This window comes from Amaranthus tricolor, chromosome 10 (genome assembly GCF_026212465.1).
Source record: "Amaranthus tricolor cultivar Red isolate AtriRed21 chromosome 10, ASM2621246v1, whole genome shotgun sequence".
Lineage (NCBI taxonomy): Eukaryota > Viridiplantae > Streptophyta > Magnoliopsida > Caryophyllales > Amaranthaceae > Amaranthus > Amaranthus tricolor.
In genome coordinates, this window is record NC_080056.1 from 3,202,137 (window position 1) to 3,224,625 (window position 22,489).

General features: G+C 31.4%; 4 protein-coding genes across 6 annotated transcripts; 3 read left to right on the forward strand and 1 right to left on the reverse strand.

Annotated features, from left to right (window-relative positions):
* The first annotated feature begins 4,052 nt into the window (after positions 1–4,052).
* LOC130825119 (uncharacterized) lies at positions 4,053–5,078 on the forward strand. The gene has a single exon (XM_057690166.1). The coding sequence runs from the start codon at positions 4,219–4,221 to the stop codon at positions 4,825–4,827; it is 609 nt and encodes a 202-aa protein (XP_057546149.1). The 5' UTR covers positions 4,053–4,218; the 3' UTR covers positions 4,828–5,078.
* A 1,851-nt stretch (positions 5,079–6,929) lies between these two features.
* LOC130825120 (uncharacterized) lies at positions 6,930–9,536 on the forward strand. The gene is made up of 2 exons (XM_057690167.1): positions 6,930–7,831; positions 9,089–9,536. The coding sequence occupies exons 1-2, from the start codon at positions 7,163–7,165 to the stop codon at positions 9,203–9,205; spliced, it is 786 nt and encodes a 261-aa protein (XP_057546150.1). The 5' UTR covers positions 6,930–7,162; the 3' UTR covers positions 9,206–9,536.
* Positions 9,537–11,497: 1,961 nt separating this feature from the next.
* LOC130825122 (uncharacterized) lies at positions 11,498–14,650 on the forward strand. The gene is made up of 4 exons (XM_057690170.1): positions 11,498–12,137; positions 12,221–12,503; positions 13,307–13,402; positions 14,393–14,650. The coding sequence occupies exons 1-4, from the start codon at positions 11,938–11,940 to the stop codon at positions 14,444–14,446; spliced, it is 633 nt and encodes a 210-aa protein (XP_057546153.1). The 5' UTR covers positions 11,498–11,937; the 3' UTR covers positions 14,447–14,650.
* A 1,139-nt stretch (positions 14,651–15,789) lies between these two features.
* LOC130825121 (uncharacterized) lies at positions 15,790–21,744 on the reverse strand. Of its 3 annotated transcripts, XR_009046840.1 has the most exons (14): positions 20,915–21,744; positions 20,751–20,813; positions 20,578–20,664; positions 20,185–20,283; positions 18,573–18,668; positions 18,416–18,481; positions 18,225–18,315; positions 17,961–18,028; positions 17,817–17,882; positions 17,402–17,452; positions 16,978–17,042; positions 16,617–16,696; positions 15,989–16,078; positions 15,790–15,948 (listed from the first exon to the last, which is right to left on the reverse strand). XR_009046840.1 is itself a non-coding variant. In XM_057690169.1 (13 exons), exons 1-12 carry the CDS (start codon positions 21,080–21,082, stop codon positions 16,639–16,641), a joined length of 978 nt encoding a protein of 325 aa, XP_057546152.1. In that variant the 5' UTR covers positions 21,083–21,744; the 3' UTR covers positions 15,985–16,078; positions 16,617–16,638. The 3 variants fall into 3 exon arrangements, 2 of the variants coding, with proteins under 2 accessions (XP_057546152.1, XP_057546151.1); XM_057690169.1 differs by lacking the exon at positions 15,790–15,948 and having other exon boundaries at positions 15,985–16,078; XM_057690168.1 differs by lacking the exon at positions 15,790–15,948 and having other exon boundaries at positions 15,985–16,486.
* Between the last annotated feature and the right edge of the window lie 745 nt (positions 21,745–22,489).

Below are 22,489 nucleotides of genomic sequence, written 5' to 3' on the forward strand. Positions count from 1 at the left end.
GCCAACTATTTTATTATGCGGATCTTATTGTGTACAAACCCAGTTACAAATTTATCAGCATCTATAAAGTGAATTGAGTACTTATTTCTACATGTGTATTGAATCAACCCAACTATCATTTTGATGTGTTATAGGTTATACAACTCAATATTAATTGATTTTCAAGCCAGCGAACATACAGTTATGGCATAGGCAGACCCGAACCTAAATTTATCATGTGATTGCATTTGAGATTTTGGCAATATATTTTGAATGTTTGAAGTACCTATTGTTGATTGGAATTAGTGAGAAGTGTTGGTTTTGGATATTGTTTTAGTCCATAAATTAGGTAAGTTGCAATAATTTTCTAAAGGGTTGTATACTTCATAGTAAATGTACTAACTAAGCCTAGGACTTAGTAGCTGGCTTGTACCATACTTGTTAATTTTTTTAGTTTTTTTTTTTCTTTGTTATTCAAATGGATGGCATTCTCTAGTACCTTTGAAGAGGTTGAAAATTTCATGATTAGTGTAATTGTGAAATTGAAATGTGTAAAGAATGAAGAATTATACATATTAGGTGGAAATGTTAAACTTCATATATCTCAATTAATCATTTCTTGTTTCAATGTCTATGTTTTAGTTACTTTACTAGTTCATTACTTTACTAGATAGTGTCTCATGCAATGCACCATTTTATTAAAATTTTTAATATATTTGTATAAATTAAGATTTTATAATCATTTAATAAATAAAATTGAAAAGATTTTATAAATAATTGAAAAAAAATAAAGTACATGATTTTCTAATACATTAAATAATATAAGTATATAACTTAAAAAGTAAAAGATTAATCAATATAGATAATATTATAGTCATAATTACAAAGTAGTAAAGTCAAAGATATAAATATTAGTCATAATAAAAATGACATCATCATTGAGTTTTGAAAGAAAAATTTTTGTTGAGGTTGTGACGTATAAGCAATTTTAAAAAGTAATAATGTTATTCTTGTTTTGTTTTAGTATTAGTTATAGATAAATTATAGATGGATTATAGGTACTCTATTAAATTATAGATAAATTAAGATGAATACTTAACAAGTTCCAAGGTACTCTATTAAATTATATGCAAATTATAGAGTTTATTTGTCATATGTGTTACAAATTACAATGATATAACATATATAATGATTATTTCCAATTAATATTTTGTTTTAAATAGAAGAAAATGACAAAATTAAAGATAATAACAAAATGCGAGTGAATATGAGAAATGAGTAAATAATGTGATGCAATTGGAGATTTTACTTGTGAGAGAGATGAAAATGGATATAAAGTTCAAAATTAAAATGATAACAAAATCATCAAAATTTTGGCCTAACAAAATTAAAAAATGAATCAAATATATTGATACATAGGACTAAAGTTACTAAAGTTTGGTAAAATAATTAACCCATTAATCTAACTAATCACTTTAAAATTATAAATAATTATTCTAACACATTTGATAATAATCTCCTTACAAGACTATTTATCAAAAAATTGCAATAAAAAAAATTAAAAATAAGAGACAAGCAAAAATAACAAATGAAGCTAAATAATTGAGTCAAAAATGACGAGCCAAAGTCTTAAAGTGTGAGACAAATCAATTAAGGGGTGAAAGAGACTCATTACCGTCTTAAAAAATTTGGGATCCACGTAAAATTTTTATTTTATGCTTTATTTAGAGTAAAATTATTTATTTTATTAATATATTTTATATATATAATTTTTTTAATTTTTTATATACGGGAGAAAAAAAAGATTCTGTACGATCAATCACCTCGCACATTCTTAAAGACCTCTTCAAATCGCTATGCAACCGCTATCAAAGGCCGTAATAGTCTGCCACGGCCTACCAAAGACAAAATTTGGAGTGGAATAACGCCTTCTTAAGTAGTTCACCTACGTACAGTCGTGGTTATTAGAAAAATGGTAACCATTATAGACTTGCTCACTTGTGTAATTGTGTTTTGTAGGTAACTATCAATCATGTATTATTAATAGTTACCTACAAAACAATCTTTTTGCTTCTCACAACGCTCATAAGAGTTTGAATACTAATTACTCCTACTTTATTAAAACTCATTTCGGAATATTTAATATAAAAATTATCACGAATAATCTTACTTATTGTTCATCTGTTGTGAATAATTCTTAATATTGAATATTTTAAATAATTCAATTTTTTTATATTTTTTGCTGACAGCACCATTGCCACATCTGCATTGATTACTTTAGGTACCTACCACCAAAGAGGATTATAGGTAAACCAACGAAGAAACATAAGGCGGAAAAAGAAGTGATTGTAACGGCTACAGTAGCCGGTTAAAATGTAGCAATTATTGTCAGCAAAAAATATACAAACGTTGGATATTTAAAAATAATCAATAGTAGAGATTATTCAGAGTAGATGAGCAATAAGTAAAATTATTCTTGACAAATTTTCCTATTTAATATTATGTATTATTGGAACTTAAGACTACAATAATCATTTAAATTGAGTTTTCCCACAACGGAGCAAGAGAAAATAGTAATACCATTATGTAAACCGAAGGAGTAACTCATATTACTTCCAATTGATTTTAGTAGTAAATTTAATTTAAGCCCATAAATGAGTCACCTCTTTTCTTCCTTGTTTGTTATTTGAGCCTCGGGTCTGTAACCTTTTTGACAATCTAATATTCTAAGCGCGCTTATATGTGAGGTAGAGTGTTGAAGTGCTCATTATTACCCACATGTGATGTCCATTAAATTCGCTCTAGTTGGGGCATATATGAGTATTAATTTGAATATTTGATGGACAGTGTCGTAGTGGATGAATATGAATATGAAAAGTCTTTACTGCCATCATGGTAGTAGCCTGATGGGTATAAGATCTTACCTGCTTCTCTTTATATTTGCCCGCGCTATATCTGAAATGCACTACTTTATACTATATATATTTTTATAAAAAACTATTGACAAAAATTAAGGATGTTAATCTAATCTATGGAACACATATAACACAATCATGGGTATATAAAATAGGTCATAGTAGGTTAAAATGTGTTTGAATACGTATTCATGTGCAAATATTAATAAATTTACGTCAATTTTAAATTTCAATAAAATTAATTTTCCCACGTATCATTAATGAATTTTTAGATTTGTTATATGAGGTGGCAGCTCCAAATGCAAACTACCGAGAAAGAAACTTCAAGGTGAATGATTTGAATAACTTGGACCACCCTGTAATGGGTATCTTTTAACATTTTTATTTTCGTTTTTGTTTTTAGTAATTATTTTTTAATTTTCTCATAATTTTAATCATATGCATATAATTTTAATATCTTTTCAGTACTTGTGCTATTACGTGTTATGACAGTATTATATGGACATAAAGGAATGAAAAAATTTATAAATTAACAATTTAATAATTTATTTTAATTAAACTATTAAACTCATATATAATTATAATAATATAAAATGCATATCATAGTAAAATCAAATGGTACAACAATTTGTACTAGTTTTATTTATGAGACAAAGGGTGTACATTTGTTCTCAAATTTCATATTTTTGAAGTCCATTCATAAAACCAATATGTAGATCCACATTAAAGCAAATTTTAAAAAATTATACATTAAAAAATTTTGTATCATAAAAAATTGTAAAAAACTATATACATAATAATAAATTGTAAAATTATACATTAAAAAACTTTACATCAAGACGATTATATACATAATAATAAATTGTAAAATTATACATTAAAAAACTTTACATCAAGACAAATATAACAATGAGGTGTTTGGCAAGTAACTGTTGGCTTTTTTTATTGGAATGTTTGACCAGCTGAAAATGTTAACTTTTTTTGTGGCTTTTAAGACAGCTGAAAAAGTCAACTTTTAATAGAGATGTTTGGTAAATTTAGATATTGACTGTTGGCTGTTTATTAATAAAAAAGTGAATCTACAAGCCAAAAGCCAATAAAAAAATTAATTGAAGTAACTTTTTTATTTTGTCTTTACAAATATCCAAACACCCTCAAAATCACACATAAATATATTTTATCTCCAATATACTACATATACTTTAAAAATCTAATTAAAATTTCTCTTAAATAAAATGAACAAAAACAATATTTATCATTATAAAATACCTTCCCAATTCACATTCATAGGTGAAAGGATATAGAAAATAAGATAGCAATAACAATGGCTGAAAAGAACCTCCCAACACCAACAATGGCCGTACAAATCTGCAATCAAATAGCTTCCATATTTTTTCAGCCCACCACCAGGCCGCCACCATTAGATCTCTTAGTTGACCAAATAAGCGCCACTTGGGCCCGAAAGGGCCGTATCTTTGTCCATGGAGTGGGCCGTGAAGGGCTAATGCTCAAGGCCCTATGTATGAGGTTAGCCCATTTGGGCCTCTCAGCTTACTGTGTTTTTGATATGACTACTCCTCCAATTGGGCCCACTGATCTCCTCATTGCATCTGCTGGACCCGGTGGATTCTCAACCGTTGATGCTATCTGTGGGGTTGCCAAATTTAACGGTGCTTGTGTGTTGCTTCTTACTGCTCAACCTGAGAGCGGATCCTCTGTGAAGTATGCCACGGTAGTAGCTCATGTTCCTGCACAAACAATGGCTGATGATCATCAGGAAGGACAGTTGGAGCAATCTAGGCCGTTGCTTCCTATGGGTAGTCTTTATGAAGGGGCTTTATTTGTGTTGTTTGAAATGGTTGTTTTTAAGCTTGGTGATATTTTGGGCCAGACACCTGAGGCTGTTAGGGCTAGGCATACCAATTTAGAATGAGATATATATTTTTTATGAGATTATTTTTCGATCTGAGATGTTTAAATCATATATGATTAAATGTATTTTATATTAAAACTGTCTTATATAACATTTTAATGAAATTGTCATCTAAAACATTGCTTTAATGTCATTATGTTACTTTATCGTTTATTTAATTATGAAATAAGGAGTTTAGAATGTATAATATTAAAATTTATAATTAATAATTAATAATTTTTTTGGATGGAATAATTAATAATATTAATAAAGGAGGAGCTTGTGAAGTTTGTGATGTAAATTATGAAAATAATTATTAATTGTGAAGTTTATTATAGCTAGTATGTTATTTGTGTTATGTTAGATTTTGTGAAGTTTATGAAGTTCGATTTTACTTTGTTATTTGATCAGTGTTTGTACATTTTACGCTAACAACAATTTTTAAAATGATATAAATAATAGTTTAACAAAGATCCAATGATGATTCATATTACAATAATTTTTATAATATTTTTCAGAAACTATAATCTCAACCTATCAAAATTAGCTTTGAAAGAATATGTTATCTCCTGCGTTTGTTTTAATAATAATTTTTTTATTATATAAAAAGGGGTAGGAATACTCTAGCTCATTTGATTGATAGATGGGATATCGAGCTAGCTAATGAGAAAATCTGTATGGACCCCTTTCTCTAAAGTTTTCAAACTTTGACTAAGCTTAATTTATGTTAATTTACAGGTTGAACTCAAATAAATAAATAAATAAGTAGATAAATAGTAACCACTATAAACTTGGTCACTAGTACCAGTATATATGTACATTTATTAGATTCAGTGTACATGCTTGATAGTAACATACAATGATACAAAACAAGCTTTTGGTTCTCACAAAACTTGTTTGGATTTGAATACTAATTACCTCATGACAATAAAAAAATAATGGTTGTACAAAAAAAATGGAACTTTTTCTTACGACATTTCTTTTTGGTACACGTATTTATTTATTTATTTTCTTTAATAGGTATTTTTTGTATTTTATAATTGTCTTTAGTGATTTTTTGAAATATAATTATCAAAACTACTTTATAATTTAAATAATTATGAACAAATTAAAACTCTATTTTAAATTCAGGCAGAATACAAATTATCAAAAAGTTTTTTAAGCATTTTTACCCAACATTACAACATCACCACCAACGGCACCAAAATTCTCTCAACTAGAAGTAATCTATATAATTCGATGAATCTCTTCCCTTTGATTGTGCACCTTGACACAAATACAATTGAGTTCTTTTATTAAAGTAAAGTAAAATTGGGTCACTACTTAAAAAATCAATGAAAAAGGCAAATAATCGACATTTAATATCTAATTATAGTGTCAATAACTACTTTGCCCTTAAATTAGCAGTAAAGAAAAAATAATTTTTTTTAGAAAAATGGATATATAATAATAAATAAAGAGAAAAATAAATTGTGTAAATAAAATTAAAATATAATTTTATATATATATTAATAAATATAAATAAAAGAAAGTAATTGGTTATTACTTTAAAAAAATAATATAAATTAAATAAAACAAACTAAAAGCATTATAAGTATAATGAGAGTACAAATTGAAGTTTTGTTACATTAGGTGGCAACTCCAAATGCAAAATATTGAGAAAGAACATCAAAGGTGACTAGGTGTTTTGGTTTCAATGAAGATGGGAATTATTCGACCACCCTAGAATGGGTATTTTTTGCGAAAAGATAAGCTTTTTCGAGAGTTGCTTGATTATTCATTACTTTATTTGACTTATTAAATTATTTGTAATTCAAAAAAGTAAGTTAAATATATAAACGGGACAATAACCAAAGAGAAAGTATGTGTCATGACAAATAAAATAGATTAAATTTGTTAAAACAAATTAGAAAAAATTTGAGACAAATTTAGTAAAATTAAAAGCTACATTACAATTAGAAGTATTCAAAACAGATTCAAACACTTGATATTTATTTGCCCTTGTAACTAAATCCGACATTTTATAAATGTAAAAATATATAAAAACTAATATAGACTTAATTTCCGATTTTAATCTGATCTTAAATACTTAATCCTAAATACATAATTTAAAATCGACTCAATAATCGGAATTAACTCTAACTTGAATCTTCACTTGCACAACCATAACAAGTTAACACAAAGGTCCATCGAGTAGCCTTGTAACACTAGAATTCTACACTACACTCCAATAACAAAGTTCTATATTCATCATAATTTTCCCTCTTATAATCCAATTTTCATAAATCCCATTTTAATTTTCATTATTTATGATCTATTCCTCTCTTCTTTTTCTCATTTATTCAAACAAAATTCAATGGATCTTCATGAGTGGGATCTTCTTTCTGATGAATCCTTTCTTGAATTCCTCCCTTCTAAATCTGTTTCAAATACTACTACTATAATTGACATTAATTATTTCCAGAAATTTTCTGAATCTGAAAAGAAGAACAATTCAAGGGTAATTACTGTTCCGATTCATGAATTTGAACACTTAGATGAAACAATTGGGGAAATCCCAGAAGAGGTTATAAAATTCCCCATTGAAACTATAAACCCTAATGATCAACAGAACAAAGAAATCGATCATCAAGAAACAGTTTCCCAAGTTTTTTTCAAGAAATTGAAGGAAAATGAATTTGTCGACATGAAAATGGACTCACCCAAGTCATTAAATAAGGGAATTACGCCTCAAATCGATGTGGGTAATTATCAATTTGAAGAGTTTGAGAAGAAGGAACTAGAAGAGAAATCATCAATCGTTGATAAGGATGAGAAGATCATAAGTATGGATGAAGTTTCTGGTAATTGGGATGATGAAAATAATGAAGATTTGAATATTTGGAAATGGGCAATGACTGGAATGGGTGCTCTTTTCTCTTTTGGTTTTGCTGTTGCTACTGTTTCTCTTGTTGTTTTAGGTAATCGTCATAAGAAAAGCACAAAGAAGCAAGAAAGTCATTTCCAAATTTTCTCCCATGATAAGGTCTTAATTCTGAAATAAATCTGCTTCATTTATTCGTTATTTTTTGTGAGTACAGGGCATAGCGTAGTAAAAAAAAACAAGGCTGCATCACATTGGCAGCGTTTTAAAAGTTTTCAAAATAAAAGAACTGATATTTCTTGCATCGTTAAGTTAAATAAATCAAATCAAGTTTAGGTTGAATTAAGAGGTATCTTATACTTTACACTACGGTACAGGGTAGACGGAGGGAAAAGAACTTTGAGAATAAAACCTAAGATTTTAGGTGAGAAAAGTGGTACATGCTTAAATCGAGACAACATCCGATCCTATACTTCATTCTGTTTTGGGATTAACTTGTTGAATTCTTTTGTTGTTGTGTAGTTTACATGTGTAATTTCATCATTAAATGCATGGCTTTGTGTTAAAATGATCTAAAGTTAGGTTTTTGATATGCTTTAATTTGGAAAGTTTCAAAACATATGATCATTAGAATATTGCCTATATTAATGTTTGTAACTATAATACCTAAAATGTGTCAAATACATCTTGGGAAATTTAGGCTCGAGCCTATGTATGCCATTATCCGGGTCATTTATCTAAAAGTCTGTTAATATTAAATCATATAACATAAACACAAATTAATGATTGGTAAGTTAGTTAGACCTAAATGTTTGGACTATTGTCATTAGCCATTTGCCCTCTTTGGAATAGGCAAGGAGGGGATGGATATGAGTGGACCTAAAACCTATTCTTGCAAATGGGACTTGAATTAACCTAAGAGCAGCACTATATTAGGTAATAGTCCAGTGTACTAGCCAAGGCTGACTAGCTAGTTCATTTCTAAGTTACCACATTATTTTTGCATATTCCGAGAATTGAGATCACGTCGAGCTCGAGTTGCTTGCAAGCCACACGAGCTCATAAACACAAACAACATTTTAAGGGGATCAAGGGTAGAAACATGAAAGTGTTTCAATGCATAGAGTTTATGCTATTCGTGATATGTAAGCAAATCGCGGGGGAAAGTTGCTGAACAAGGAAGATTCTAGGCTCGAGTCTAACTAGCAAATGGCGCGGGTCATATCATTAATACATTCTAGTATTGAATTGTTTAATGAACTCCATAACATAGAAAAATGTCAGCGGAGTGTTTTGCATTACACATGCAGAGATGAGTGTTCAACCCACCTTATACAATAAATATACCCCGTTATATGTTACATTGCTATTTACATCGCGAAGATTTGTTTTTAGTAAATTGTAACTATTCTATTTCAGAGGATGAAGCAAGCAATGGAGCGTGCTAAAAAGCTTAATGACGCGATTACAGTAATGAGAGGTGCTCCTGTAAGTAGAGCTCACATAACCATTGGTGGTTACTATGAAGGTCTTTGAATCAACTTCATATGCTCTTTGCTTTCTCGAATCGGACTGTAAATATTTTACTTGTATAATTTGCTGGTGATTTTTCGAGCTTCCTTGAACGGTGATATTTTACATGAAAGACTTTCGGGTTTGTATGATATTATATTGAATTAGATTTGTATCCTTTTGAATTCGCATTTCTAGATTAAGCCGATTTTATACAAGTAGAATTAAGACCTCGGCATTATTGTTGTATTATGAATCAGTTTGTGTAAGGCAAAATTATAGGAAACTGCAGGGAATCTAAAGGACCTTAATAAATAAATTAAAGTGAAAATAAATAAATTTGTGCTTATAATATTTATTTTATTGTGATTTAATTAATTAATTATTTCTCTAGGAGAAATGTCAAACTTATGATGTCGTACTTTGGAAATTAAATTTGGATTAGCTTGCATGGATATTTACTTGCTCATTTGAGTCAATAATCTGATGTTCAAGTAGATATTTTTAAATAGTGGTTGTTGCAACTTGCAAGTTGCAAGGCATTAGATTCTTTAGTCATAAAATTGTAATCAGGATCAGTTCTAGTCCTTTTGCACATTGAAATTTAAAATGCAGCAATAATACATTTAGCTTGAGTTTTTTTTTTTTTTTTTTTTTTTTTTTTTTTTTTTTTTTTTTTCTAATGCATGTAATATTTTCAATTTTCCTAATACAAAATCAATTTGATGGTACATATATATATATATATATATATATATATATATATATATATATATATATATATATATATATATATATATATATATATCCTACCCTACCCTTGAGCCCTATTGGCTCTCCACACTACCTTGGAGCCCTATTGGCATCTCACCCTATCCTTGGAGCCCAATGCTCCTTACTCTACCCTTAGAGCCGTATTGGCACTCCATCCTATCTTTAGAGCCCTATTAGCACCCTACCCTACCCTACTCTACGTGTCTTATTAGAGTCCCATCCTACTTTATAGATCCTATTAGGACCCTACCTTACTCTACGAGCCTAATTAGCTTCCTCTCCCCTACCTTTTCCTATACTTAAAGGACTCTAATGAGTAATTGTGTAAACTTCTAACATTAATATATATATATATATATATATATATATATATATATATATATATATATATATATATATATATATATATAATACACTAATGGGGTTGCGTTCTTTTACCTAGGCGACGTGGGACAAATCACAAATACAAAAATATAATTCTTCTTAAATCAGTTAAAAAAACACAATTATTCTTGGATTAGTTATGCCTGCGTAAGATAAGACTTTGTTTATGAATGCAGACTTGGAAACAATTGTTTTATTGCAGATGTATATTATATGACTTATAAATTTGACTTTGTATCATCCATAAATGTGATAAAGACAAGACAACGGTTGATAAAATGGGCTTAAACAGAAGCATTTTGCATAACAAATGGCCTTTTGATGTCTTGCCCCCTTCCAACTTTGGATAGTTTATGTCTACTTCTCTTCGAAAAGATGTGTCAAATTGATACCATATAGCATATCTTATGTCAACTATTTAGGTTTGAAAACAACTTTCATGCACATTTAAACAAACTACATTTCCCATAATTCACTTATTTGATTGCCCTTATACCCATGTTTTTCCCCTTGCAAAATTGTAGAGTATAGTGAGTGATTCTTAGCAATCTGGTGGGTAAATGAGACTCATATTCTTGATCTGAGGATTATATACTTAATCGGGTCTAAAGTTGGTTTGATAGGCTGAGACAAGTCTAGCGAGTCATCATCATGCTAGACTTGTCTCAGCCCGTCAAATCAACTTTAGACCCCAAAAAGTTTATTATCCTCATATGAGAGTATAAATCTAGCGAGTCTATGACTTAAATGAGTCTAGAGAAATGGTATGGGTCAGAACACTCTAAACTTAGAGGCAAACCTTTTTTTTTTTAACCGAAATCGAAGTTGAACTCGCTGGGTCTCAAAAAAATTGGATCCAAACCCCTAAAATATGGGCGGGTCCTAGCGAGTCTCAACCTCTAAGGCTTGAGCATTTTTTGATAAGTGTGCAATTTATATGGTAGTTACAGAAATTATTTAACATTTTTTAAATTTTATTGTAATAGGTTAAGCGTCTCCTATAAAAATAGTTTCTCGTAAGATCGATTGATCAATGTTTACCAAATGCTTCCATAATAATTTGCTTCAAATCTAACATATGCAATTGACTTTGACTTATGACTTATGATTTATGACTTATGAGCCAATATTATGAAACCAACCAACAACTTAGGTAACATTTGTATTCCCATTTGCTAAAGAGACCAATAAGAATTAAGAAATTGAAAATTGACAAAATGAGTTGAATTTCCTTCCTTAGATAAACCTAATTATGAGCAAAACCAAAAACTACTGGGAAAGTAAGAAGACAAAGGAGTATATGAGAGGCTTAGAATTCAATTTCCAGAAGAACCCAAATAATAATCCTATCAACAAAACCTCACAATTCACATATACTTCTCAGTTCTTACAAACTTGAAACTGTTTAACTTCCGATAATTTCATTCAGTTCTTACACATATATCTTCACTTCAAAATCCCATCTTTTTTTCTTAATTTTTTTCATGGTTTGAGGAATTTCATCTGTAAAATCATCTTCAATCATAGATCTATGAGGTAATTTGAATTTTTTCTCAATTATTTTAGGTGGGTAGAGGAAATATCTGAATAATAAATTCATGGAAAGAGAAGAAAAGAATCAGATTCAAGCAACAGAGCCAGAATTTGTTTTACAATGGGGGAAAAGACAGAAATGTCTTCGATTTAAGAACCCTAATTTTACTTCTAAATCCGCCGGAGGAATCCGCCGGAAAATCACTTCTCGCATTGTAACTGACACTACTGACACATCTTCTTCACCCCTTAATCGCATCAGCAGGTAAATAAACCAAACAAATCAACCTTTCTTCTTTTTATTCTAATTCATTTTTGGGGTTTTTGATTTTAATTGATTTTTTTCAGGGGTTCAGATGGGTTAGGAAATGGGAAGTCACCGGAGAAAGAAGAAAGATATTACACGACAAGGGGTTCATCGGCGGGAGAAGAGAAAGAAAATGGGAAGTCAAATATGGCGGAAGGAAATGGGTTTGGGGTTGTTGCACAAGATAAAGGGAATTTAGTATGGCCAAAGTTGTATATAAGTTTGTCAAGTAAAGAAAAGGAAGAAGATTTTTTGGCCATGAAAGGATGTAAGCCTCCTCAAAGACCTAAAAAGAGGGCTAAATTGATTCAACGCACCTTACTTGTAAGTTCTTCCTTATTTTTATTTTTACCAAATTAAAATTTGTAGTTAGTTTTGGATTTAGATATGTTTTGATGTACTTGAATTGATGGATTTGATGTTTTTCAATTGATTATCAAGTGTTTTCTTTTTGGTGTTCATAAGGTACTAACTATAAGTTTCATATTGAAAATGAAGGGTTTCAAAAAAAGTATGGATTGGTTTGATTTACTATATTTGAATCAATTAATTTTGGGTGTTTTTGATTTGATTTGCAATTCATGATTTTTGAGTTTTTCTTTGGTGTTCGTTAGATTTATACTATCATCAAATTTTCATATTGTAAATATAAAGAAGGGTTTCAAAACAAGTTTGGATTGGGTTGTTTTGCTAGTTGAATTATGAATTTGGGTGTTTTTATTTGATTAATTTATGAATTTTAGTTTTTCTCTTAACTGTTTTGTAAGATACTAGTATAAGAAGTTTAATATTGAAAATACAAAGAGGGGTTTCAAAAATGTTTAGATTGTGTTTTGCTATGTTTGAATTAATGAACTTGGATGTTTTTTATTTGATTAGCAATCTATGATTTATGGGATTTCTCTTTGGTGTTCTTAAGATATTCACAAATGCAGTTTGACCGTGACACATGCCTCATACTTGTTTTAACTTATGTGCTTCTTGTTTTGAGGTCGCCGTGAGATATTCTCATATATTTCCAAGTTCCAATAGAAGCTTCATAGGAAGAATACAAGTTTGTTTATAAGTTTGATTATCTTTTGGGAAAAAAAGTTGGAAATGTCTAATAATAGTAATTGGTGTCGCAGTTGGTGAGCCCAGGAGCATGGTTATCTGATATGTGTCAAGAAAGGTATGAAGTTCGAGAGAAGAAAGCTCCCAAGAAGGGAAACTCACATAAGCAAGTATGATCTCTCTCTATCCTTGTGTGTTTTTTAAGCTATGCTTTTTACTATTGTTCATGGTATATGTCATTTCTCAAGAACTCGATATATCGAAATTCGAACTTAATGGGTACTTCCTCGTGTAAACTGATTCATCCTTGTTTATGCAAATCCGTTATTGTTAAACACAGGGCCTCACAACTGGAAACGAAATGAAAGTTATTGGGGATGCGTTGAATGGGGATGGAAAGTCTATACAACACAATAAATTTATAAACCCTAGTCCCAATATGGAGTCTATCAACCAAAACAAACCAACTTGAGGTTTTTATGATCAAGTTTATGACCGTGATATTTTAATTAGGCTAATTAAGCAAATTCCATGCCACTATTTGTTATTGTGAAAGTGCTTGATTGAATACTCTACTATTATTTGCTTCTATTGATTTCCCTTTTGCTTAGTGCAATTGAATTATGATTTATGAATATTTATTGGTTGTTCGGTCAAGTCTATAGAACACAATTATGTCAAAACCGTAGTTCCAACAATATCGGGTCTATTATATAAACCAAAACAAATAAATATGAGATTTTTTTGATCAATTTTATAGCTATGATATTTCAATCATGTTAATTGGGCAGAATTTATGACACTATTTGCTATTGTGAATGTGTTTAGTTGCACTTGAATATTCTACTAGTATTTGCTAATATCTATTTCCCTTTTGTTTAATGCAATTGAATTATAAATTTTGATCTGTTGGTTCGCCAAGTCAATGACAATAATGTCTAAAACCTTGGTTTCAACAATATCGGGTCGGTCATAACACATGAGATTTTTTTGATCAAGTTGATAATATCTATTTAGCAGAATTCATGCTACTATTTGTGATTGCGGATTGGCTTGAATGCAGTTGAATTGTCTACGACTCTACTACGATTTGCTAATATTTATTATACTTTTCTTTAATATTGATTGATTGATTGATTGGTTGCATCGTGATGAAACAGAGACCAAGAGGATTGAAGGCTATGGGAGCGGCCGTAGACAGCGACTCTGAATGATAAAGATATGTCTTTTGCTATTTCTATGACTACTATTTAGGATTTGATAGGGATTAGGAAGAAGCTTATTTTGCCTTATGTTAGCAAACTGTAATGTAAATTCCCCCTTGTGTTTATCTAAGGGAATCCCATGGTGCATGCATTCTGTTGTATATACAAGTATACGATCAAGGAAGATTCGAATTATTTAAGATTTTATTTCAATTGTGTGATAACGATCTTAGGTTAAGCCATTATGCTTCATGTTGGTCTACATCACCTTAATAGAAGAAAACAACTCTAGTTCAATTTAAATTTCAGCTGGTCTCCTGAATGACTTCTTTCAGGTCCAATCCATTAGATCTTAATGTCTACTTATTGTATCTTTAAAGTTTATTTACATTATTCTTAATGCATACTTACAATATATTTAATGTCCACCGAAAAAGCACTTAAAATGTCTACTTATTATATTCATAATGCTTATCGAAAAACTTACTCTATATTTTTCTTTTTGGACAAGCCCAAATTAAAGATAGTCTCTCAAAGAGATCGTCTTTCACAAGAATCTGTGTTCAAATTTACTAAGATAACCTTTAAAAAAATATCATTAGCCAACAGAAAGCCTTATTTAGACAATTGAATCGCCATTTAGAGCTTTAGTTTATTTGTGGTCATGGCATGTGCTACTAGATGGTATGTACTCGACCTGCCCATGATGATAAGTCAACGTGTTATTAACTTAAATTGATTAATTAAATCAATTTAGTTTTCTACTTAAGTATATAGAGACTAACGAACCAGGGCAATCGTAAAGTAGAAGAGATGTAATTCAAGAGATCGATAGAAGCTCACATAATTTGACCAAACAGCTCAGTCATAGATTATTCAACAACAAACAAGAATACAAAATTCTAAGCGTAGCTTCAAAGGGAATATCTAATTTACCTTTGTTGACAAAAATGACTTGTAAGTTGTACGGTAGAACAATCTTACTTTCTACATGTAGAAGCAATGCCTATTTTCTTGCTAGTCTGCCTAACTAATTACAACATTTTCGGAAAAAAAAAAAGAAAAAAGACGAGATTTGCAAAACTAAAAATGTAAGCAAAATCGAAATGAGGGCAGGGGTTGATTTCGTCAATGAATCAAAACCCCTACCCTCATTTCGATTTCACTTCTTGACTTAAAGAAGTACGAAACAATCATTCCATCCATAGCCCATACGAGTTTGCTCCGTACGCCTAAAAATTGTGAGCTTTTATAGGAATACGATGCAAACTCATAATGATCATGGAAGCGGAAGCAAGTTAAAAAAAAAAAAAGACAACTAGTAATAAATAAGCATATTGTATCCTTTCAGAAGTCTGTAACAAGATGAGTATCACTTTGATTGATAAAATCTCCACAATCTACAATTAATGCACAGGATTATGATGCTGAGAATCATATGAATATTGTCATCAATCTTACCTCTGCTGTACTCATATTTCTGTTGCTTTTTTCATGTTCTTCCTTTCTTCTATATATATATATATATATATATATATATATATATATATATATATATATATATATATATATATATATATATATGTATTATTCACATTCTGTCATTCAGACAAGACCTTACAGCAATTTTGCAATGTATACCTACAAGACAGGGCCACATGAATAATACTCCTACTAAACAAGTTCAATGTTAGACTCTAGTATCCTGCAAAATTGATGAAAGCCAAATATTCTTTTTGAAGTATAGAGCTTCTGTGCAATAAGGGGCCGAGAAAAATACACATTGATGTTTTGGGCCCTAGTAAATTTACAAATTTTTTAGAAATTTTAGGGCCTAAAAGCAAGTAACTGAACTAAGCAAAAGAATCTAAACTTATAATTGAGGCCCCTTGATTTAGGGGGGCTTGTGTAGTTTGGAACCTTGCACATGCCTTGAACCACCCATGTGCATAACATTATCCATTTGCTAACCCAACTTAAAATAAAAATACTTGACATGTTATAGCCAAGAATAATTTCTTGAAGAATTGCGAGGAAGGTAGATTAGTTCTGCTTTGTTAAAGATTGAAACTGAAGTAAATAACTGATTACGCCAAAAGATGGGTGCAACTGTAAGAAAAAGATACCGGGAAAACAAAAACAAGATGAAAGCTATGTCAATAGTTATTAAACAACGTACATGTTTTTTGTAGAGGTAGGTTTCAATTTCCGGCTGACCTCGCTGCTTGAAGCATTTCAACTATGAGTGTCTTCACATCCCTGGATATAGAAGCGAAATTAGTTCCTGTCTGGATCCATTGTGATCATATTCTCTACTGGTAAATGGAATTTCCAAACACTTGCATAAACAGGTGGTTAGATTATATTTGGTAGAAAATTTAGAAAGTTCAGAGGTACTAATAAAATAATATTACAGACAAAAAGCAACACCAGGTATTAACTATTAACACCACATTGCAACCACTTCCCCACTGGACCATTATGTTCCTTCTGGGCAAGTTCAAGGCAAGAAAGGCGTTTATAATCATTAAGTCACTTACTTTCTATCCATTGCTGGTCTCGGAAACGGTACTCGAAGCTTGTAAGTTTTCCCCTGACAGCTAGCCTGAAACAAGGGACAATAGCTATTAACTATGGTTCATCTTTTAGTGAGCATACTTCATGTTCATATTCACTGCATAATTCTTATGATGATTCAAGCTTGGGCAGGCCAGCCAGAGTACATTGAGGGGAAGCAGTACCTTACACTTCACAGATTACATTCAGCCAATTTCTCAATATACATGACACTCATACTAGCTAAAAAGTCCACTGAAAATGAAGACTCAATCCTAAATAAATATAAGCAAGCTTCAAATCCCACAGCCACAGGTAAAAAAAAAAAAAACATATTTGTACTAAAAACCGCATTATGCAAAAGAAAATAGGAGATGGGACAGCAAACAAGCAATATCATTAATTCACCTTGACGTTGAAACCTAGATGGTCAACATCCAGCATATAAGCAGACTCCACCTGAAAAATAAAATAAGTTCAAATTTTAGCACCCATAAAATACATTTTGCTAGACTAAGTATTGTAATACACATCAAACGAATTATCTATTGTAGAACAGAAAATTATTTTTTAATCATAATATTAACAGAACTGAAAATCATTTGTCCAACATGGATGAGCAATTCAGCCATAAATATAAATTAATTATGGTATGTAATAAATCCAGCGGTATAACAATGATAACAAGATGGCCTTATATTACAGAATATCAAGCGTATGCACCAGAAACTCCTTTGGGGTGTGTGTGTGTGTGTGTGCATGTGTGTTTGTGCGTGTGTGTGCTCTGTGTTTGCGTGTGAATGACAAAGGCATATTAGATTACCGGTATGGTAGTTGAGTGCTGCACAATTAGCTTTGTGTCCTCTTCATGGTCCTTGTTCATATGGGACTGACGATAATAAGGTTAGTCAATTAAGAATTCATAGTTATGAAACTAGAATTAAATGGCGCATGGTTAGGGAAATACTGCTATTGGCTTTGAGAATTGAGATATTGAATCTACTTTTGCAGCACTGTATTCCTCTCTGTTGAATTCTGGCAAAGAAATGAAATCAATTAATAGAATTACATCAGACCGATCTAAAAGTAATCTCACAAGTACCAAAAGCAACACAGGACGCCAATCTAAGACAATTTTGAGGGCACAAAGAAAGGCTGAAAAAGTAATGTAAGCAAATCTGCTGCCAGCATATAATATAAAAGTTAAAGAGGAACAAAAGAATTAACAAACCTCCAGATCCCAATACTGCAGTTGCCACTCCAGATACATAACGAATGACTTGTGGTTGGATCTTCAGAAATTGGAAGTCACCAAAGTCGACCTCAAATCCGAAAGCGTACAATTTTAGTATCATTATGAATGCTGTGGCCAGTGTACCCATAACAAAGAAAATGCACCAAAACGATTTATAGATCATATACCCAAAAAGCAGTAGGATGTTTAGCCAAATAAGTAGCACGAACAGTTTCTTGATCATCGTCGGTGACCTAAAACAAAAATTATCGACGAGAAACCACATTTTAGAAAGTATGCCCTTTAAGATTGAATTAGAGAAAGTTCAAACATAAGGAACCTTACAGCAACAGCATTGCCATGCAAAGTTATTACTAGATCTGTCCTGTCTTCTGGATCTTTTGCCACAAGAAGTGAGCAATGAGGATTGGCCAACAGGTCCTACAAACCAGTAGGTGTGAATTCATTAAGGCTACTAATATAGAGGGTTACATTTGACAGAAAAAACAATGGTCAAGTGAAGATCTAAAAGTGTGCCTTCGCCTTTGCCCGACTGTGTAGGAACCCTAAATTAAGGGAGCTTAAATAATAGTTAGATAATACTCCTAATAACTTTGATTTAGTTAGAAAACTTGTTTTAAGGCTCAAAATTTCCAGGAAAAAAACAAAAACATAAAGTGTTTTAAACAATTATTGTGTATTTTTACTCCACCCTTGGGAGGAAAAAATATTATTATCGTTGGCTTTGTCATTCAAAGGCAAGTAGTTTTACTGAACTTTCTTTTTTGTTAGTTCTTTAAGTTCTTTTCAAATATCACTTGTTAATTGATTTGCTTCTCTTTTAGTTGCTTTGCTATTGTACTTTTTTAATTGGAAATCAAAATTATATTATAATTTTATAATAATCAATGAAAGCATAAAGTACCAAGCGGCTACCTCAAAGATAACTAGGCCACAACCCGGCCAAAGTGCTCGCAAAGGCACCCAAAAGCCAACACACACCAACCCAAGCCAAATGCAACAAGAAAGAAGAAAAAGTAACACAATTTAAACAAAACAACGAGAAAAACAGAAGCAACCATTTTGAGCAGCGCACCACGCTACCAAGGCAGCACACAAACCAGCAACATAAGGGCAAACACAAGCAAGGAACCAACAATCTGCTGCCATGAGATGCAACCCCAACAATCAATAACAATTTACTGCTCTTTCTTTTATTGACTATTTCTTGCCATTATTAGTAGTTTTATATTCCTAGATTCAATCATTTCATTGATATCACTGTGGTTATTTCCTTTATTTTAGGCATGACAGTTAAGTTCTAGGGTAGATTGAACCCTAATAGTATGGATAGATGACATAATACCAATCCAATTCATATTCAACCCATTAGGTCTTGATTAATTTGAATAAATCCCATCAATTAATTAAATGCTTGACTTCTATAGTTGTTACTCGGGAGACTACTATAGAAGCCTTTAGGGACTAGTAGATTAATTATTAGATTGTCACACAGGAGCGGAAACCTAATTAAACCAGTTATAATCAAGAATAAGACGCCAAACGGGTAACTAGTTAGGATATTTATATGCTTGTGTAATGTTACAATTGCCTATTAGCAAAGGAGATTTTAGGTTTTGAATAGATTCTTGTCCAAGACCTGGAATGATAATTGGGTTGATGCAGAAACTAAAATTCTATTTATGCATATTAGAGAAGATATCCAATGCACTGGATATTAGATCATTGATAATTTTACTTAGTCTTTGTGTTGTTAGATTATTCACAAGAATAAATTATCCCATTCTTACGTAGCTTAACCTTCTGGAGCTTATTAAAAGTAATTTCGCATCTCCGTGTTTGACCTTTGTAACGATAATCCGTACGCTTGCGGTTGTATTTAAACTTAAATCATGGGACTTGGGAGTGTCAAACACCAATAGCACAATAAACAAACCTGTGTATGAACAGCTAGGCTGCTAACAGCCAAGATCGGAGTTCCGTCCACATCACAAGCAAAGTCCACCATTGATCCTGATGGATAACCAGTATATTTCTGCATGTTACAAAAGATATTGCAATATATAAGTAAGCATTCCCCACGAATATGATTACTACTAAAATCAAGCCAATCTCAACCAAAAGAATAGAATAACAAGGACATGAAGTGGAGCTGAATCAATCTTTTACATAACTTTATTGCAACCAACAATCATCAGTTCGATCAAACAGAGTCAAATTCGAATTTCAACATCATCAGTTTTGGCAAAGAATCATCAGTTCCACTATGTGAAATTAAATGATCAACAAATAATGAAACTAATAACATGAAAATACAAGTGAGGAAAACCTTAGATAAGGTAGAGAGCATAGCACGAGTACTGTTAGCAAGAACAGTTCGAATTTCTTCTACTGGAGGAAGCCTAGCAGCCTTCTCCTGCATTCATCAACAAAATCACAGAAAATCAATTAAATAAAAAAATTCAAAAAATACATCAAAATTCAACAAACTCGAATGAGAACCTGGTGAGATTGAATGCGTTGAAATATTTCAACGTCATCAATTGCACTTGTAACTGCTACCGCCTGAAACATCGCGCAACAAAAATTTAAAAATTCAATTGAGAGTGAAAAAGAAACCCTAAATGATGGAAATGGAACTAGGAAGACAAAACAGAAAAGCAAACCTTAGAAGCGAAAGCCATGGATGTAAAAGAGGAGAAAGGATTGGAAATGGAAGAACGAGAAAACTGGAGTTTGGGGAAAACGGAGGTTTGAGAAGAGCGAAAGCGTGGAATGGAAATGGGGAAAATTGAGCATCGAAGAGTAGTTGGTAGCACCATGGTGTTGCTCATCTTTGTGAGTTTTTTTATTGAATTTTCCTACTTCGTCAATGGAGAGGCTCATGTGAAGTCTGGGTAACTATAGCGAGAACAGGAAACGTGGTGGACTACTGCGCCATGGACTTGAACGGTTAGTCTAGTGTCGGGACGAATCCTGAGAGTTGAAGTAATTGAGCAAATACTATTTTATTTCAATAATATTTTGAGCTTAATTCTTCCATAATTTATAACATCTCTTCCCATAGCTCATTTTATAATAAAATAGAATTTAATTTAATCGAGTTTTAGTTATACGATAGAGCGGTAGAATGAGTCAATAAAAATCAAACTCATATTTTGTCTAAGGAATATGATACTTGCGCCACACGGGTTTTCAAGACTTGTAATATGAAACCTTAACTTCAATTATATTTGAAATTCAACTTTTATTAAACTTTAATAATTTGTTTATAATTAGTTGTTTGGTTTAATGTGCTTATTTAACCAATTGACAGTATTGGCTTTTTTAATACCGGATCAAGTTCTAGTCAACAATAATACGCATGAGTTGTAAATTAACCAACAAACCAACATAAGTCTTTTCTAGTACGCTTTATCCTCCACACCAATCACGATTAACTTTAAAATTCTTAGCATATGAAATTATTTGGAAAGATGTGTCTTGTTTGGATGAGTATTGCTTATCATTCCTTTTAAATCTCCTTCATTTCTAAATTCAACCTTAGTTGTTGATCGATTAGTATAAATTATCGATGCGTGCATTTTGTGTCATATGTATGCCCTCCTTCGTCCCCGTTTTGACATGTAAGAATTATTTGTGTCTTATTTCATCCATACTTTTGTTTTGGCTTGGATGCCTGATTTGATATTGCATTGGAGATCATATCTTCCTCGCCCTGCTGAAGAGTGTTAAATGTGATGCCTTTCAGAAAGTTTATGGTGCAAGTAATTTGCCAATTGCCCAAGAGAAGAATAGGAAAAAAAGTTAAGAGAACAAACAAATTAGAGAAAAACTAAGTTCAAGCAGGCGGCAAGAATTAGATGCTTGGATGCTTCGAAAACTGTCAAAAGACCAACTCAACTAAAAACTAGTACTACTTCTATACCGATCTCAATACAAATACTGTAAGTGGGTTGCGAACCAGAGCAACATATAGTGCTAGATACTTGTGTTCGAAATGGTGTAAGCACTTGTTTTTAGAATCAAAATTGGGTGATGAATCGTAGGTCGAGGGACAAGGCTGTAGACATAATCCCTACCTTGACCCAAAAACATCTCGAACACATTAAATCTCGTCAACTCGAACAAGATCGATTATGACACCAATGAAGATTAGGGTTTCGACTGGCATGCATCAGTATAAGCCTAACAAGGTAAACCAAGATTTAAATTTGGACATTAGTCAGAAGAAACAACAC

What these genes read in the sequence shown, in the direction of transcription:
- LOC130825119 (XM_057690166.1), top strand. Translation starts at nt 4,219, where the DNA reads ATGGCTGAAAAGAACCTCCCAACACCAACAATGGCCGTACAAATCTGC.
- LOC130825120 (XM_057690167.1), top strand. Translation starts at nt 7,163, where the DNA reads ATGGATCTTCATGAGTGGGATCTTCTTTCTGATGAATCCTTTCTTGAA. An exon ending in AAATTTTCTCCCATGATAAG is followed by an intron (nt 7,832 to 9,088) that starts GTCTTAATTCTG and finishes ATTCTATTTCAG; the next exon opens with AGGATGAAGCAAGCAATGGA.
- LOC130825122 (XM_057690170.1), top strand. Translation starts at nt 11,938, where the DNA reads ATGGAAAGAGAAGAAAAGAATCAGATTCAAGCAACAGAGCCAGAATTT. An exon ending in CCCCTTAATCGCATCAGCAG is followed by an intron (nt 12,138 to 12,220) that starts GTAAATAAACCA and finishes GATTTTTTTCAG; the next exon opens with GGGTTCAGATGGGTTAGGAA. An exon ending in AGGGAAACTCACATAAGCAA is followed by an intron (nt 13,403 to 14,392) that starts GTATGATCTCTC and finishes GTGATGAAACAG; the next exon opens with AGACCAAGAGGATTGAAGGC.
- LOC130825121 (XM_057690169.1), bottom strand. Translation starts at nt 21,082, where the DNA reads ATGAGCAACACCATGGTGCTACCAACTACTCTTCGATGCTCAATTTTC. An exon ending in AACATCCTACTGCTTTTTGG is followed by an intron (nt 18,316 to 18,415) that starts GTATATGATCTA and finishes TTCGGATTTGAG; the next exon opens with GTCGACTTTGGTGACTTCCA. An exon ending in AATTCTCAAAGCCAATAGCA is followed by an intron (nt 17,883 to 17,960) that starts GTATTTCCCTAA and finishes TATTATCGTCAG; the next exon opens with TCCCATATGAACAAGGACCA.